This window comes from Carettochelys insculpta, chromosome 19 (genome assembly GCF_033958435.1).
Source record: "Carettochelys insculpta isolate YL-2023 chromosome 19, ASM3395843v1, whole genome shotgun sequence".
Lineage (NCBI taxonomy): Eukaryota > Metazoa > Chordata > Testudines > Carettochelyidae > Carettochelys > Carettochelys insculpta.
Genome location: NC_134155.1, coordinates 21404143 through 21420306, shown reverse-complemented (window position 1 = coordinate 21420306; position 16164 = coordinate 21404143). Strand labels below are relative to the sequence as shown.

Here is a 16164-nt window from a genome sequence, read left to right as displayed (position 1 = left end):
GTTTCATGACTTCATCTGTTCAAGTCTGAAATGTCGTGGTGTTGTAATTGTAGGGGCCAAGGCCCAAAAAGGAGTTGTGAGAAGCACCGCAACCCACCCCTAAAATATCCTTGGGAACCTCCTGCAAAATCCCTTTTTGGCCAAGTCCCTCGATTTGAGGAAATGCTCGTCACCATGTGAAATCTGTGCAGAATAGGGTAAAAGTACAAACAAGACCCGATTTTAAGATCTGTGACATTTTTAATTTAATTTTTAAATTAATATTTTTAATGAGTAACTATTGTAAATGTAACAGCAACGAAGGGTCCTGTGGCACCTTATAGACTAACAGAAAAGTTTTGAGCATGAGCTTTCGTGAGCACAGACTCACTTCATCAGATGCTTCATCAGAGTCTGTGCTCACGAAAGCTCATGCTCGAAACTTTTCTGTTAGTCTGTAAGGTGCCACAGGACCCTTCGTTGCTGTTACAGATCCAGACTAACACGGCTACCCCTCCGATATTGTAAATGTAGGTCATTGGCAGTACGTGTTGCGCTTATTCTGTTGTGCAAGGATGAATATGGGATCAGCAAATAATCCTGCCCTCTGGCACCAGCAGAGTTCAGATTAAGTCACTGTACAAGCACATATTTTATTTTAGCACATATTTATTCATATTATTCATCATATAGTTATTTGGGCATTTAAAAAAATCCAGATGTAGTACTTAACTGCCCTTCTGAGACAGTGAATGGTACCAGTTACCGCATGGTTCATGGCAATTTTATTTTTTCCTGTATTTACTTGCTATTTTTTTTCTAGATCTTGATTGTAATTAACTTTATGACAGACAAGACACATGTGGTAATATTTTTTAGTGAACAAACTTCTGACAAAAGAGGCAGGTTTTTGAGTTCAATGGACCTTTTCTTCAGAATTTAATGAAAGAGATTATCTGTTCTATCTTGTGTCTTGTATATTGGAACCAACATGACTACCTAAACTCCACAAACATTTCTGAAAAAAGATAAGCAACAGTCTATCAAAATTAATTGTTATACTTCAGGTCTGGTTAATGTCCCTGAGGAGCCTATTGAGGAAGAAGAGGAGGAGGAAGATGAGGATATGGATGAGGATGACAGGGTTGTAGTTGAGTACCGGGATGAACTACAAGCTTTCAAGCAGGCTCGAGATCGCAGTGCAGCAAGACGATCAAGTGCCAGTGCATCTGATTCTGATGAAATGGACTATGATCTTGAACTGAAAATGATATCCACTCCGTCTCCCAAAAAGAGCATGAAAATGACAATGTATGCAGATGAGGTGGAATCTCAATTGAAAAATATTAGGTAAAGATGTAATTTCTTGCATTTTATTATTTAAATTCCCCAGTCACAAAGTATTTGTTGCATTATATTGTATTTTTAAAGTTAGAAAACTACAAGCTGAACCTCTGTAATCTGGGAGTCTCTCATCCAGTAGCATCCAACATGATTTTAGTTAGCCAGAAAACCTCTTATCGTGAGTGTGGCTGAGTTTCCTGTAGAGACAAAGTCTGTTGCCAGCCACAAGTCCTGGCTCTCAGTGTTCTGTGCTGTTATTTAGCTGTAATTTACCCCCTAAATGTCTTAGAACTCAGGAAGCAGTTGAAGTTTTGGTAATGTGCTAACAATATTCACTTCCAGTGGTTCAGCAAATTCTGGCATCATTCAGGTCCCGAGGGTGCCTGATTAGAGAGGATTAACCTGTATTGAAAATTAATGTAATCACTTGTATAAATTGACAAAATCAACTAAACTGCTCTTTTAATTTAAAAAAGTACAGTAACTATTCAGGATCTCATTTACTGAAGTATTTTCAGTCACCTTTAATGGTTAATACCCATGTAATATATTTGATCCTGCAAATGTGTATGTCGTAATTTTATATATGAGTTATCCTGTTGCATTCAGTAGGACAACTCAGGATTAAATTTACTAATGTACTTAAGTGTTTGCAAGACTGGAAGTATTTACTGGTTACGTAAAAATCCATTGAAATCATCATCATCAACAACCACCGATGGGCTCGGCGCCCGTTGGTGTCGGATGCCTCCCTCACTGTTTCCTTCCATCTTTTCCCTGTCCAGTGCAGAGTGGCTTAGTTTCTGTAGACTAGCTCTGCACCAATCTACTATATCATCTACCCACTCTTTGTGGGGTCTGCCTCTCCTGTTGAAATTGTCCATTGTGCTGAATACCAGGGTCTTGATTTTTCATTTGTTTTCATTCTGCAGATATGCCCCAATAGCTGTAACTTGCATTGTATAACCTTCTGCAGTAGGTTCTCTTTCAGCTGTATCTTCCTATATATTTCTTTGTTGGTGACCTTCTGCATCCATCCTATTCTCAGGATCTTTCTTTAACACTTCCTCTCAAGCGCCAGTATCCTTCTCTTCGAATCTTTATCACCCATGTCTAACATTGGTACAACATGCTGCTGAATATACACGTTTTCAAGACACTCAGCTTCATTCTTAAGCTAATCGCTTTGCTTTTCCAGATCTTATCCATCTCCTTCAAACTTGCTCTTGCTTTCACTATTCTAGTCGCTGTGTCCTTCTTACAGTCTAGGTCATGTGTTTTGTTGCTTCCCAAGTACATGAACTTCTCTACGTTCTCAGGTTCGATTCTGTCTACGCTGATCTTTCCGATTTCCTTATCTCTAAATACTATTGTTTTTGTTTCATCAATATTCATAATCAGGCTGTGTACCTCTTCCTTTCCTTGTTTAGCACCTGCACTGAAATACTGCTTAGTAAATAGTAAATATAAAATAATTGTCCAAAAAACAGGTTCAGAAGCTATTTACTTTTCTTTGCTGTGAACAGTATAATCATTTTATGTATTAAGATCATTCCAGCTAGACCATTTATTTCAAAAGAAGTGATGACAGTGTACATAAAGATCCTAACAATCATTGCAATATTTAGCTTTGACTTGATATAATAAGAAACCCTTCTAAAGTGGCACCTATAGGACGATGTGTAGTATTTTTAATGCTGAAAATTCTTAGCACCTGATTAGAGACTCTGTCTTTGAAATCTCATCTCATTTGACTCTTTGTTAAGCGCAGTCATTTGTCGGTTCAGTGACAGAACTGTAATAACTTAAATAAAAGGTAAACAATGAGAAGTCCTGTGGCACCTTCATAGACTAACAGATTTTTTAGATCATAAGCTTTCATGGGCAAAGGCCCACTTTGTCAGATACATCTGATGAAGCGGGTCTTCGCCCATGAAAGCTTATCCTCCAAAAATCTGTTAGTCTGTAAGGTGTCACAGGACTTCTGATTGTTCTGCGGAAACAGATACCCCTCAGATACTTAAAAGGGGTGACAGCATTAACATATCCTCTTTAGTCAGCTTTCACATGATTTAGTGAGAGAGAATTAAAAGAAGAAATACAGAAAATTCACTGAAATTGCCCTTACATGAAATGTAAAATTGTTGCACAAATTTAAGTGCTAATGGACTGCTTTTTTGTTTTGATAGTATGTAGACTACCACGGCTTTCTCTCTGTTACTGTTCCCTTTTAGTTTTAGAAATCTAACGTTCCAGCATTGTGTTAATACTTGAGAACCCTATTAAAATAAATCAAATTGACTAGTGCGTTTTCACTGCTGAATCTAGGAGAAATGTGCAAAAACTGACACCAACTGCAAACCAACAATAACCTTTTAATGATAAAAATTAAAGTTAGTTTTAATAATTTCAGCACTGATAATCTAATATATCTATAATGGCACCTTAGTAATATTGCATAAAATGATAGAACCATTATATTGTGAATTAAATCATACTGAAAGTTCTGAGACTGTTCATTTACTCTGAATTACTTTTGACTGCAGTCAAACTGCTTTGTTGACATTAACCTGGTGTATTTTTGTTTGAAACAGATACTGATTGAGCTTTTCACATCAATATTTTTAGTTTTCAGAGTACCTCATAGTGGTCAGAATACTGTAGAATAGTGCTGATGGCAGCAGATCTTTCTAATGAAAAGACATTTTTAGTGAAAGGGATTGCAAGTTCTGAACTATCATAGCCTGCCAATGTATCTCTTAACTGCACTATCCCTAAGAGGTAAAATGTTTACAGGCAGTCTCTGTGAACAGTTACTATAGTCATGAGTAACAAAAAATGATGAACTTGAGTTTAGAGAAGTGTTGGTACTCTTTGTCTTTGTTGTTTTGACAAGATATGCTTATACAATAGATCGCCAACTTGTCGCAGCCCTCGCGTAAGTCAAATTTCCCACACAACTCTGCTGTCACTGGCAGCAGCCATTCGGCTGCCATACCGATAGGAGCCGGGAAACTGAACAGTACAGCAGCGCTAGTCAGTTTCCCTGCCACTCAGAGCCGCATTAACCCAAGATACCTGCGGTTGTGTGTATCTTGGAGGTCTATTGTATCTTGGATTAAAACTGGGAAAATATTGATACCTATTTGTTACAGGCTCCTGAAGAATGCTGAATGCAGAATATACAGCCTATAAAGTTCTGAACATATTTATACAGTAAACTCTTTCATATCTGGCAGCCTTGGGACCAGAAGGGTGCCAGATTTTCAGATATTCTGGATAATAGAGAGGTATACCTAGCAATGCATAACACTAAAGAAAAACACAATTAGATATTTAAACAAACAAAAATGTATGCAAAGTACTTTATTTGACGACAACAGTAGTATTGTACACTATAAACTTATACTGCATTTATTTGTATTTACTTTCACTATACTATATTTATGGAAAACATAATTAAAATTTACTTATGGTTAAAATGCCAGTTATTTGAGAGTTTTAGATGGTAGAATGCCCAATATGGAAGAATTTACGATAATTTGCTGGAAGAAGAGCCAAGACTAATTTTTTTGAAAGGGTTAAGGTTTTTGTTTTTGTTTTGGTTGGTTGGTTTTTTGGTTTATTTGTTTTAAAGTCATAAGTTTTGTGTTTTCTCCCTCATTTCTTAATAGGGTAACACTAATTTCCAAAATGTGTTTATGCACAAAAAGACTTCCTGAGGGCTCTTTTGGGCTTCATACATGGGACTTTATTTGCTGACTAGAAACATATTGTGTCTGTCTATATTTAGGAACTCTATGAGAGCAGATAGCATAGCATCCAGTAATGTTAAAAACCGAATTGGCAGCAAAGGATCGTCAGAAAAAGTGGCTGATGTAAGACTACTGTTAGAGGAAAAACGTCAGAATAATACAGGGCAGCGTCAACCAGTCAGCACTACAAAATCAGGTAAAGCAATATGCAGTGGATGTTTCATATGGATGTGTGCAGTGCTGCAATTTATAAACCTGTAGAATTTATTTTCAGTTGGAGTTCAGCATATATGTAGTTCAGTATTCTTTCAGGTTTTTCCAACTTCATAACTAATATAAAATCTTACATTAAGACCTTTTTTTTTTTTTTTTTTTTTTTACAATTCATAGATAAATTTCGGGTGGTTTGTATTCAGCTGTGAGGAGCTGGTTGAAATGTATGTATACTGCCTACTGTTTTTAACCTTATGAATGAACTGCTCACTTATATAGAGGGCAGATTAGTGTTGAATGGGAGAAGCATAAGAAAACTAGAGACAAAGCTGTGGCTTGCTTTAGGGAAAAATGTATACTTGGATGGAGATGAAGAAGAATTTAGTGATGCTTGTAGCCATTCGCCACACATTTTTATTTGTCTTTTTAGATTCTGGCTTTCTAATGCAGGGTTTCTGAATTTGCATATCAAAATATGTAGCACATTTTGGGGTTAACATGATACAGATAACAAACATGAATCACTTTGAACATCTTGAATGAAATACTTGTTTAAGTGCAGAATATTTTGGTTGCTACCGACTTGCAATTTGTTGAGTTTTAGTCTAAGGCAATTGGTTCTTTTCATTTCTGTTTTTTTAAACTTGTGCTTGTAACTTCTAATGTCCTCTTACATGTGCATAATGCCTAAATAATGCAGCTCTTAAATATCTTTCCTTAATATTTCATGTCCTAGTTACATATCTCTTCCTGTTCCATTTGCTTTCTTGTTTTCGTCAGAGTCCTCGTGCAGAAGCAGAGGTTTTCAATATAGTGTGGTGTATTTAAATTTAAAGCAGGTTTTTAATGTGTTCTAAAATCTAATTAATGAAGGAGTCATAGTTTTCATATAAATAACTCACAATGGACAGAAACCCTTTTCTCTTCTTTCAGTGTTTGTATTCCTAAAATAGAAATGTAATCCAAAACAAAGAGGGCTTTTGGCAGTCTTTAGAACAGTTGTTACTTCTTTTAAACTTTGAGGCAAAGCCCAGCCACGTAAGTGTCAATATCCTAAAAGAGATGCTTTGCAAAGATGCCATGTGACAAATAATTCAAGCCTGGATAATCTGTTATACAGGACTTCAGAGCACTTCAAAGACAGCAACTATGCTGAGATTTAATGGGAAGACTTCAGAAAAAATCAACCATAGATAACCTGTCTAATTCCAAATTGTGCAAATGGACAAAGGACATAGGATTAGCTGGGAGAGTTAAAATAAATGCAGTAAATTATGATTCAGTTTAATCACTGTGGCATGCTATTTCCAGATATACGGCAGAGACTAGGAAAGAGACCACACTCTCCAGAAGTCAAGACCCCAAGTAGCACCTCCAATCCTCGTCGGGAGCCAGTGTCAGACGTACATAGCCGGTTAGGGATACCCAAACAAGATGTGAAAGGCCTGTACTCTGACACCAGAGAGAAGAAATCAGGTTCGTTTCACAGAGAGAATATTTTATTTACTTGAGGTGTGCACAGGTAGCTTGTGACTACACACATCAACGATGTCTTTGTTTGTTTGTTAGTGGTGTTTGACTAGAAAATAACCAAAGGATAGTAACTGAAGAAGAGAATATTATTCTTAAATGTTAAAGTTTGCCATTCGTGTAGATAAAATTCTAGACTTGATAATCTTGCATAAAGATGGGTTTCATGAGCTTTATTACTAACTCCCTATGTGAATAACTTGCAAATAGCTATATTGGTTTTTGTAATGAAGATCACAAGTGTTGGCTTATTCCATTTAGGATACTGTATGGCTTCCATTCTATGGAACAAGAGGAACTTGAAATGAAAACCTGGAGGAATAATATTGTCTGGAGTTAGAAATCAAGCAGTGAATGTTAGTAGAGTGTTTTGAAATTGTAAACCACTTTATCAATGGTTATTAGAAGTCTTAAGTGCTAAATTCTTCCTGGAGAGAGAGGTGTAATTGCTGTGACCTTCATGCTTTTCTGAGGGCAGAATTTGGCCCAAGTGTCTTCAAAATGTGGTCTTGGAGAACATCATAGAATGATGTTTGAATTATTATGTAATTTATTGCATTTAATTTCTACTTTTTTTCTCAAAATATATAGTGTTAAGGAACGTTTTAGTCAATTTTTTTCCTGAATGCTGTTGTCTAATATGTGTTGAATTTTTGCTCAGCTTCTCTGAACAGAGCAGATGTTAAACCTATCTCAAACCCTGATGGGTTAATAGAAGGAATGAATAAAAAGTGCAAAACTGTAGTAACCAAGGAATTTGCATTTCAAACCGTTCATTTATGTTCCTGACCATTATTAATTTTGACTGTGAATTGCAATAACAATTATGTTCATTGTCATTCTATTTAAATTGTGGTTCTGTTTTCAGAAGAGACTTTATGAAAAAATTAGTACAGTTCTGTAATTTTCTTAGCAAGGCTTGGTCCCATTTTCTCACTGTACAGAAGGAAAGCTCTTCTTGGTGACAGCCCTGAAAATATAATCTGGGAGTCACAAGCTATGTCTAGATGGCAGTGCTATTTTGGGATAGAGTGGTTTTTCAAGATAATGGGTGTGCTATTCCGGCATCCCTGTACACCTCATTGAATGAGGAGCATGTGGATGCCTTGAAATAGTCTTTATTTGTGCATGTGGTACCATTTAGACAGTTCCACATGCCGAAATGGCCTATTTTGAGCTTACTGTGTCATGTAGCCACAGCCATACTGTGCTCTTTCATACTTGTGAATTACCAGTAATAAAGCTGCACAAGTGTAAGACAAGTACTGGGAGAAGACTTACAACTTCTTTTGATGATGCATTAGAATCCTACTCTTTTAGATCTGAGCTATATAGATTTTTGTATCAATATAACTGTGTTATTTAGGGATATGGTAATTATTTTTAATCAATATACAGATGCCAGTACAGCTCCTAGCGTGGGTACAATATAAAGGTATCTTAGGGCTTGTCTCCACTAGTTGGAAATAGACACTGCCAGTGCCTTTTTTGTTTAAAAGAGAGAGAGCGAGAGAAAGGAGCCAGTACTCAGCTGGTTCCCTGCATCCCCCTACCCCGACATCCCCAGCCAGTCCCGTGGCTGGGACTGCTGAGGTGCCGGTACTCAGTACTGGCACGAAAAAAAGCACTTGACACTGCAGTGATCAATGTACGGGGGGCAATTTAGCTGGTCTAGTGAAGAGCCACTAAATTGACCGTAGATTGCTCTCCCGTCAGCTCCAGTACTCCACCAGAATTAGGAGTATAAGGTGAATCCATAGGAGAGTTTCTCCTGTTGACTCAGTGTGTTGTAGATGCTGCAGTAAGTCAACCTAAGCTGTGGAGTTGCATAACCTTGATTGGTCTAACCCTGCAGCGTAGACTTGCCCTTATACTGGTTGCTATTCTCATGCTGGTAGGAGAATAAGTTATATCAGTTACTGAGATATAACTGTGCCCCCATTAAGTGGGGTTGTACTAGTGTAATTACACTATATAAAGTGGTACCACTTTCTAGTATAGCAAAGCCTGACTAAATATGTGCAATTCTACAGTTCTAACAGAAATAAAAAAAAAATTAGTAGAAATATACTATTGCTGTTATAAGGAAGGATTGTTCTGCATTCATAAGATAGTAGAACTGAATAAAAGCACCATTTTCACAGTTTTTACAATCTATTCCATTTTTTAAAATGTTGAGAACACAGTTGATATGGTCAAATTTTCGTAAATGCAATGCAAACTGAAGACATTTTGGATATGTTATTTTTTCTAATGTTTTTCATTATTATCCATTTTTGTGCGTTTTTTTTCAAATATGTTGTTTTTAATCCAATTAGGTAACTTATGGACCCGCTTAGGATCGGCCCCTAAGACACAAGAAAAGACTCAAGATAAATCAGAAAACTCAGTAACATCTCCAGAGGAGGATGATTCAGAGCTCCAGCGGGCATGGGGTGCTCTAATAAAAGAAAAAGAACAATCTCGCCAGAAGAAAAGCCGATTAGATAATTTGCCATCTTTACAAATTGAAATTAGCCGGGAGAGCAGTTCAGGGTCAGACACCGAATCATGATGATCTTTAAACTCTGATCCTCCAGATTTGAACTCTGCAGCATGACAAGATTTCCGTTGCCCAAAAGCTGAACATTATGGAGGCGTGGCAGGACTCTGCTTGAGGTTCTGTGAGCCTCTCCGTTCTGTTTACACAGCAGTAAAGACCTGCATACCACTTGACATTTAAAGCAATCACACTCATCTTCAGTATGTGTGGCCCTGTGTTGCGTAGGGCATTATCATATCCATTTTTTACAGCAAACCTATGGTAGTTATTGCAAAACATTTTTTTTCTCCCAATCTTCAAACTTTAAAGAAGGGGCAGAGCTACTTCTGGATTTTTAGAAGACTTTTTGTTCTGAATCTTTTTAACATGGAGTCTTTTAAGAAAATGTTTTACACAGTTCATCCAAAGAACAGGGAACTCATAATAATCACTATTGCCTTGCCCTCATAGCTGTTACCAGCACCATTATTCTCCATGTAGGGTAAGAACAGTGATTCTTCCTGGGTGGGCTGCCAGCACGGGTAAAGATCATAAAGGGATTGCTGACTCCCACTCCTCCAAAATACTAAATGTAAATCTAAACTAAACCTCCTAGGACAGAAATGCTTCAAAATAACATCAGAGAAGCACCACCATATTAGTCTCAAAAAGGATTCTGCTTCATTCATTTTGGTGATAAACTTTTGCTTTAAATGAAGTTTAACAAGTTCAAGATTGCCGAGTTGGATTTGTTGACAGAATTGTGCAAATTCCTGAGATTATTTTTTTTAGTTTAAACATTGAAACAATTTGAAAAAATCCTTTCCATATAGCTATATTATGTTTGAAGAAATCTAATCATTTAAAAGCTTAAAATAATTTTTTATATTTGTGAAAATTCTGTTGGCTACAGTGAAAGCTTATAGTGGTGTTTTCATATGTGCTGTTTAACTATATATATATATATATAAAAAATATAATTGAAAGAGAAAAGGAAAACTATAGGATATGTGTTTCATGTCAATATATTTGAATGTCCTAACTGTATAGTATATGTGGATGTGCACATGGTTGCCTAGTTACATTCACTTTTCTTACCCTTTTCCATAGTAGGTAAAAAGGTTAATGAATGTTCATCTGTTTGTTTGCTTTTTTTGGGGGGGTGGGGGTGTTTGATTTTGTTTTTGTTTTGTTTTGTTTTTGTGGATTTATTTTAATTGCCCACTACTGTGGGAAAAGGAGTAATGTATATCACATTCTGGTAAATAGAACATTCAGAAAAATATTACCTGCGAAGATATGACACCCTGCAAGTCTGTTGTGGTGTATCTAATTCCTCAGTTCTGTTAGCTCAAAATGTCAGTGTGTCCATTTGCCTTCTTTCTTTTTAACATATTTTCTTCTGTTTTCTAATTTTTTTCATACTACACTGATGTAGGTTTGGGACTTTGCAAAAGCAAGGAATCTGCTGTTAACGTCCTGTATCATGTCAGAGTGTATAAGGATAGTAGTATAGGAAAGTGAAAGATAAGCTACAGTGACTAAATACAGCAGGTGAACTGGGGACTGACTGGGCTTGTAACCTTAAATATTTCCTTGATTTAGTGACATTCACCTTTTATATATTTAATATTGAATGTTGTCTGGTAAACATGGCTGCCTAAAATACTGTTCATGACCAGAGTAAATGACTGCAATATCTGATCACTGTAAAGGGTTATTTTGACGTGTACTTTCATTAATATACTTCTCCTCACAAAGCTTTAAAATAGAACCATGCATAAGAATATTTTTGACCCCTGACCCATATAAGATCGTGATAAAAGTTCCCTTAACTGTTGTGTTTCTGCTGTAGATAATTTGACTTGTATTGCTGCTTTTACTCCAATAGCATATCACCTTATTACTGAGGGTGGAGATGATATAGCCCCGCATTATGCAAGCTGTAGATAGGCCCCTGCACAGCTTGGGAGTCCTTGCAGGTTCTGCCAAGCAGAGCAACTGGGCCTTCTATCTGTTTTTAATGGTACTGGTGGCATGTTGCTTGTATCTTCCTTCTCGGTCAAAAAGTGACTATGCCTTTCACACACTTCAGAACTTGGGGTGTGCAGTGTTTTAAAAATCTTTAGGACTGAGTCCCTGAGCCCTAATGGTGAGTGTGATTTAAGTGTTGTTAAAGGGAACGTATAAAAGATTCATAGAGAATTGACCTTGTGCCCCACTTTTATAAAGAGGGTTTGAAAGGTTTTTGCCATATCACACTGGTTTGGCTAGAACACTGTTGATTGTCTCAGACAGAGTGTGTATTGTTTTCTTTTTTGTCTTAATTGAAAGGGGGTATTGAGTCTTTTTAACAAAGATATTCTTTCCCCAAAACATTCGTTTTTCAATGAATTTAAGCAGATGTTAACAAAAGATATAGGGGAAAAGTTTTAGTCAGGTGTATTAGAAATCCTTTTCCCTTATTTTATTAAGCATTTTCCACTTTCTTGTGCAATAGGCATTTCATTAGTTTTCAAGTCATTATTGAATCTTCTGTGGTAGAAATTAAATGAGAAAAGTGGAAGGAATGCAGGAAAAAATAGTTTTAGGTCTCTGTATATTACAATGAAGGATAAAGCACATGACCAAAATATGGGTAACTTTAAGTGAATGGTGTTGACAATAAATGTTCACATAGTGAATGTGAGAAATTTGACCTGTCTATACCATTAGAATAAATGAAGTCAGTCCAAAGTGTTTTAGGTCTGGAAATGAATGTTCTGCCTTGCCTATACTAAGGAAGGGAAATGAGCACTCCTCAGTTCTGTAAGTGAAATGCTATAGAAATACCTGGAGACTTCCTTTAGCTCAGAGGTTCTGAAATGGGATGTCATGAAGAATAATTTTTAATATAAAAATTGTTTTTAATTTATAAATGGGGGGCTGTACTCAGGGGCTTGCTGTGTGCCTGGGGTCACCAATACAATAGTTTGGAGCTGCTGCTTTAGATCATTTTTTGATCAAGGGGGGAAAAACATTAGTGAGGGGTTCAGGTGACTTGCATTCTGTTTTTCAAAATAAATGGGCATGTGGTATTTTAGGCCTCAATCCTCCAAGCTACCCACGCAGGCAGAACTAGGCCCATAGGACTTGTGAAAATCAAGATTTTTCTTTCAGATAAATTAATTCTGTAACAGACCAGAGAAGAAGAGAGTAATAGTAGTAATTTTTTTTCTTTCTTTTTCAGTTCAAGGCAAGAACTATAATTTGAAAATATTTCATCCTTTAAGTGGATATTGCTGAAGTCTGTTGGCTTGGTCGTCTTCCAAATAAAAACTGTTTGAAATTACATTAATGCCCTGAAAAAGGCTTACTGCAGTGCCGCCAGGACCCTAATTCAAGTTGAACCTCTCTAGTCCTGCACCCTGGGGACTTGAATGGTGTTGAATGAGTGAATTTTCCAAACCCTGGAAGGTCAATATTGTCTAGCAGCATTACCAACACTTAGACTTCTTATTGTGCTCTCAGATGCTGTTTAGAGGTAAATTACAGCTGAATAACAGCACTAAGAGCCAAGCCTGGTGGATGTAAACAAACTTTATGGGACCATGGGAAACTTGGCCACTCCCATGAGAGATACCCAGCTAGCTAAAGTCACACCGCATTATGGATGTTGCCAGACTCAGAGGTTCAACCTGTAATACAGGATGTGGGTGCATTGATTAGCCCTTCATTGGTCACTTTTTATGAGGTTAATTGGGATGAAATCCATTAATCTGTATTAAACAACCTTTAGTTTTACTTCATGCTTCTGTAATCTAAACAAGTTGGTTATAGTGTGTTTCAGTGTAAATTGGTACTCCCTGATCGCAACAAGGTTAAAGGAGCTAATTTTTTGAAGTTTGGTTAAACATGTCTTGCAAACGATTTTTAAATGTTTGGGTTTGTAATGCCTTTTCTTCTTTTGTGATGTATCTAAGAGAACAGGGACTGTTATGTTTGTCCAGTGCCTAGTGCAATAAGATTCAATCTGTTTATGGCTTTTAAGACACTACCCACAATATAAATGTTAAATAATAATCCTTTGTGTTAGAGGGTCAACAGTACTTCAGCCAGCCAATGTGTGTGACAGTGCTTACTGTTCGTGTTGTGACAGACTGTAGGAGCCTCAGTCACATGAGGATCTCATTTTCCTGTGCATTATACAAATACATAACAAAAAAAGCAGTTTGCTCCTTCTACTTAAAGGCTTGTTTCCATAATGATTTTCTGAAATAGCTCTCCATGTGGATGCTATGAAAGCTATTCTAGAGTAGCTTTTGCAGAATAACTTATTTTGCACTAGTTATTTCAATCAAGCCCTTATTTGAAAGTAGATCTGATCAGAAAAAAGTCAAATGTTTTGCAAAATTTGAAAAATACTCACTATTTAGATTTTTTGAAAATTGAAATATTTTTTTTCATTTAGCTTTGAGAAAAAGTCCACTGTTTTGCTCTCCTGTAAATGATGGGGAATGACAGTAAAAGAAAGTGGAGGACTGAAGAAAAGAGAAGTTACTTTTTTCATTTTAATTCTCCCCACAGTCAAAAGAAAGAAAAGATAGGGGAGGGACAGGGTGTAAAGTTTCTAAAACAAAAGAGTGAGTGATTTCCCCCCCCCCCCCCCCACACACACAATTTTGAAACAAAAATTTAACCTTTTGGTCAGTTTTTCACACAAATTTAATTGAAATATGATTAATTTTTTCCACAGTTTTATCATACCCCCATTTTTCATTGAAAAATATTCAAGCTGGCTCATGTTAAAATTTTAGTGTACTAAAAATGCACCGTTTATACTCTAGAAAAGCGTTGAGTGAGGGTCATGTCAAATTTTAATAAATAAATAGGGTTCTCTCTTGAATATGATCTGATACCTCGGCGTTGCAACTGTTGTCTTTCAGTCCGAAGGACGATGGAGTAGTGTGCCCATAAATCAGATTACTACACCTTTGTATGCTAATGAAGATATGGAAAGCTGCTTAATTGGCTGATGATCGAAAAGCAGCCCATGGCCCATGCTAATTCTATTAGGACTATATCATAATTTCAATATTGTAACTCTGAGATGGGAGATTTATGATTTGGCATTATGATGTCAGATCCTCCAGACTAACATGGCTACCTCTCTGATACAGATCCTCTCAAGTTTGCTTCCAGTTATGTGATTTTTAGGAAAATTAATGGGTTGATATGAAAGAAATGCTCATTGTGTAAATGTTGTCCTGACAGAGATATGTAAACCTTTTTCCTATTCAGAGGCTGTCTACACTACGAGATAAATTCGAGTTTATTAAAATCGATTTTGTAACTCTGGGTTTTATAAATTCGAATTTCAGTATCCTCACGTTCCCACAAAGTCCTGACAAAGTCAAGTTAGTGCTGCCAGGAGCAGGAGATCGGGCATCATTGTAGAACTAAGCATAGCAGCATAACGTTCAGGTTTCTGGCCACATTCAGTCACCATCCACTATCTTATCCTGCTTTCTGATTCGGAAAAGACTGATACAACACACAGAAACCTGGATGAGATAGGGGAAGTTGCCTCAGTTCTGTAACTGAAACCATCTGCCTCTTCTTCCTCATCCCCACCAAACCATGCAGGTTTGTTGCTGTTTGCAGTGGGCTTGAAGGTAGAATACCGGAGAACAGCCTGCTGCTCCAGACCGAGGGTGACCATGTGCTGACTGCATCAGCCCCTACACCCTTGCCCACTGCCCCTCCCCTTTCAGGTCTCTGGAAAAGGAAAGCTGTAGGCTACAAGCATGCTGTCAGGTGGGGGAACTTGCAAACGTTCCGTCCCCTTTGCAAATGCATACAACAAATAGCCAGGATGGCTGTACCTTGCAAAAATTCTCAGCACATGTTTTCAAAGAGCAATAACACCAACCTCTTGCTTACCATCCCTGCCACCAAAATCAGTACAGCTCCTGGGGTGGGGCGCCTCTGCTGTGTGTTCCACCTTCCTGGTAGGTGGTCAGTTCAAAATTAAAAATTTGGCCTTGTGTGTAACATGTATTTTTTGTGAAGCATAGTGCTTTTTTTCATTGTGAAAGAGTTAACCTGTTTTACCATGGATCTTCCCTAAAGTCCACGCTTCTTTTTTTTTCTAATCCAGCTGCAACCAGGAATCTGTTACCTGCTCCCCACCTCCTCCCATGCTTTGGCTATCATGGATCAGAAGGCGAGAAAAGTACATGGGATAAAATGATGGTTCTCGCGTGAATGCATGGAGGTGAACGCTGCCAGAGGTCATCTGAATGGAACAGGAGGACAGGAATGTGTAAGATTCGGGATGAGATGTTGAGGCTCACGTGGGGAGCAAACAGAACTGATGAGGCACAGGAAAAGCTTCTGGAGCACACAGTCCCCCTGCACCCTATGATAAACCACCCGCCCTCCTCACCAAGTTACGCAGCCTCCTCTTCCAGGCAGGCATCCTAGAATATGGGGAGGTTGTGGGATGAAAGGAAGTCTTTAACTCAAGTCTCAAGGAGCAGAAGGCTTTCATTCCTAGAGCATTGATTGCTACACAGTGGCTGTGTCTACACTAGCTCCCTACTTCAAAGGGAGCATGGTAAGTAGGGTGTCGGGAGATTATTAATGAAGTGCTACGGTGTATATGCAGCACTTCATTAAGCTAATTTCCCCCACGGCAACTTCGAACTGTTAACCTTCAAAGTGCTGGCTCGTGTGTAGCTGCGGCTCACCTGCCAGTAATTCGAAGTGCCTCAAAATTTTGAGGAGTAAAGGGACTTCAAAGTTGCCCAGGCGCTTCGAAGTACCGGCGGTGACCCACGG

General features: G+C 37.6%; 1 protein-coding gene across 9 annotated transcripts in view; it reads left to right on the top strand.

Annotated features, from left to right (window-relative positions):
- The window catches only part of NCBP3 (nuclear cap binding subunit 3), a 39834-nt gene extending 23875 nt beyond the window's left edge, over positions 1–15959 (top strand). For 4 of the 9 annotated variants that reach the window (XR_012648131.1, XR_012648127.1, XR_012648132.1 and 1 more), the window contains 5 exons: positions 1047–1329; positions 5117–5274; positions 6603–6767; positions 9140–12865; positions 15482–15959. Coding sequence is in view for 2 of the 9 variants with exons in the window: in XM_075013825.1 (XP_074869926.1) it covers positions 1047–1329; positions 5117–5274; positions 6603–6767; positions 9140–9375 (842 nt within the window). In the remaining 7 variants the exon portion in view is untranslated. The other 5 variants (XR_012648129.1, XR_012648130.1, XR_012648128.1 and 2 more) reach the window with 5 other exon arrangements.
- Positions 15960–16164: the final 205 nt, after the last annotated feature.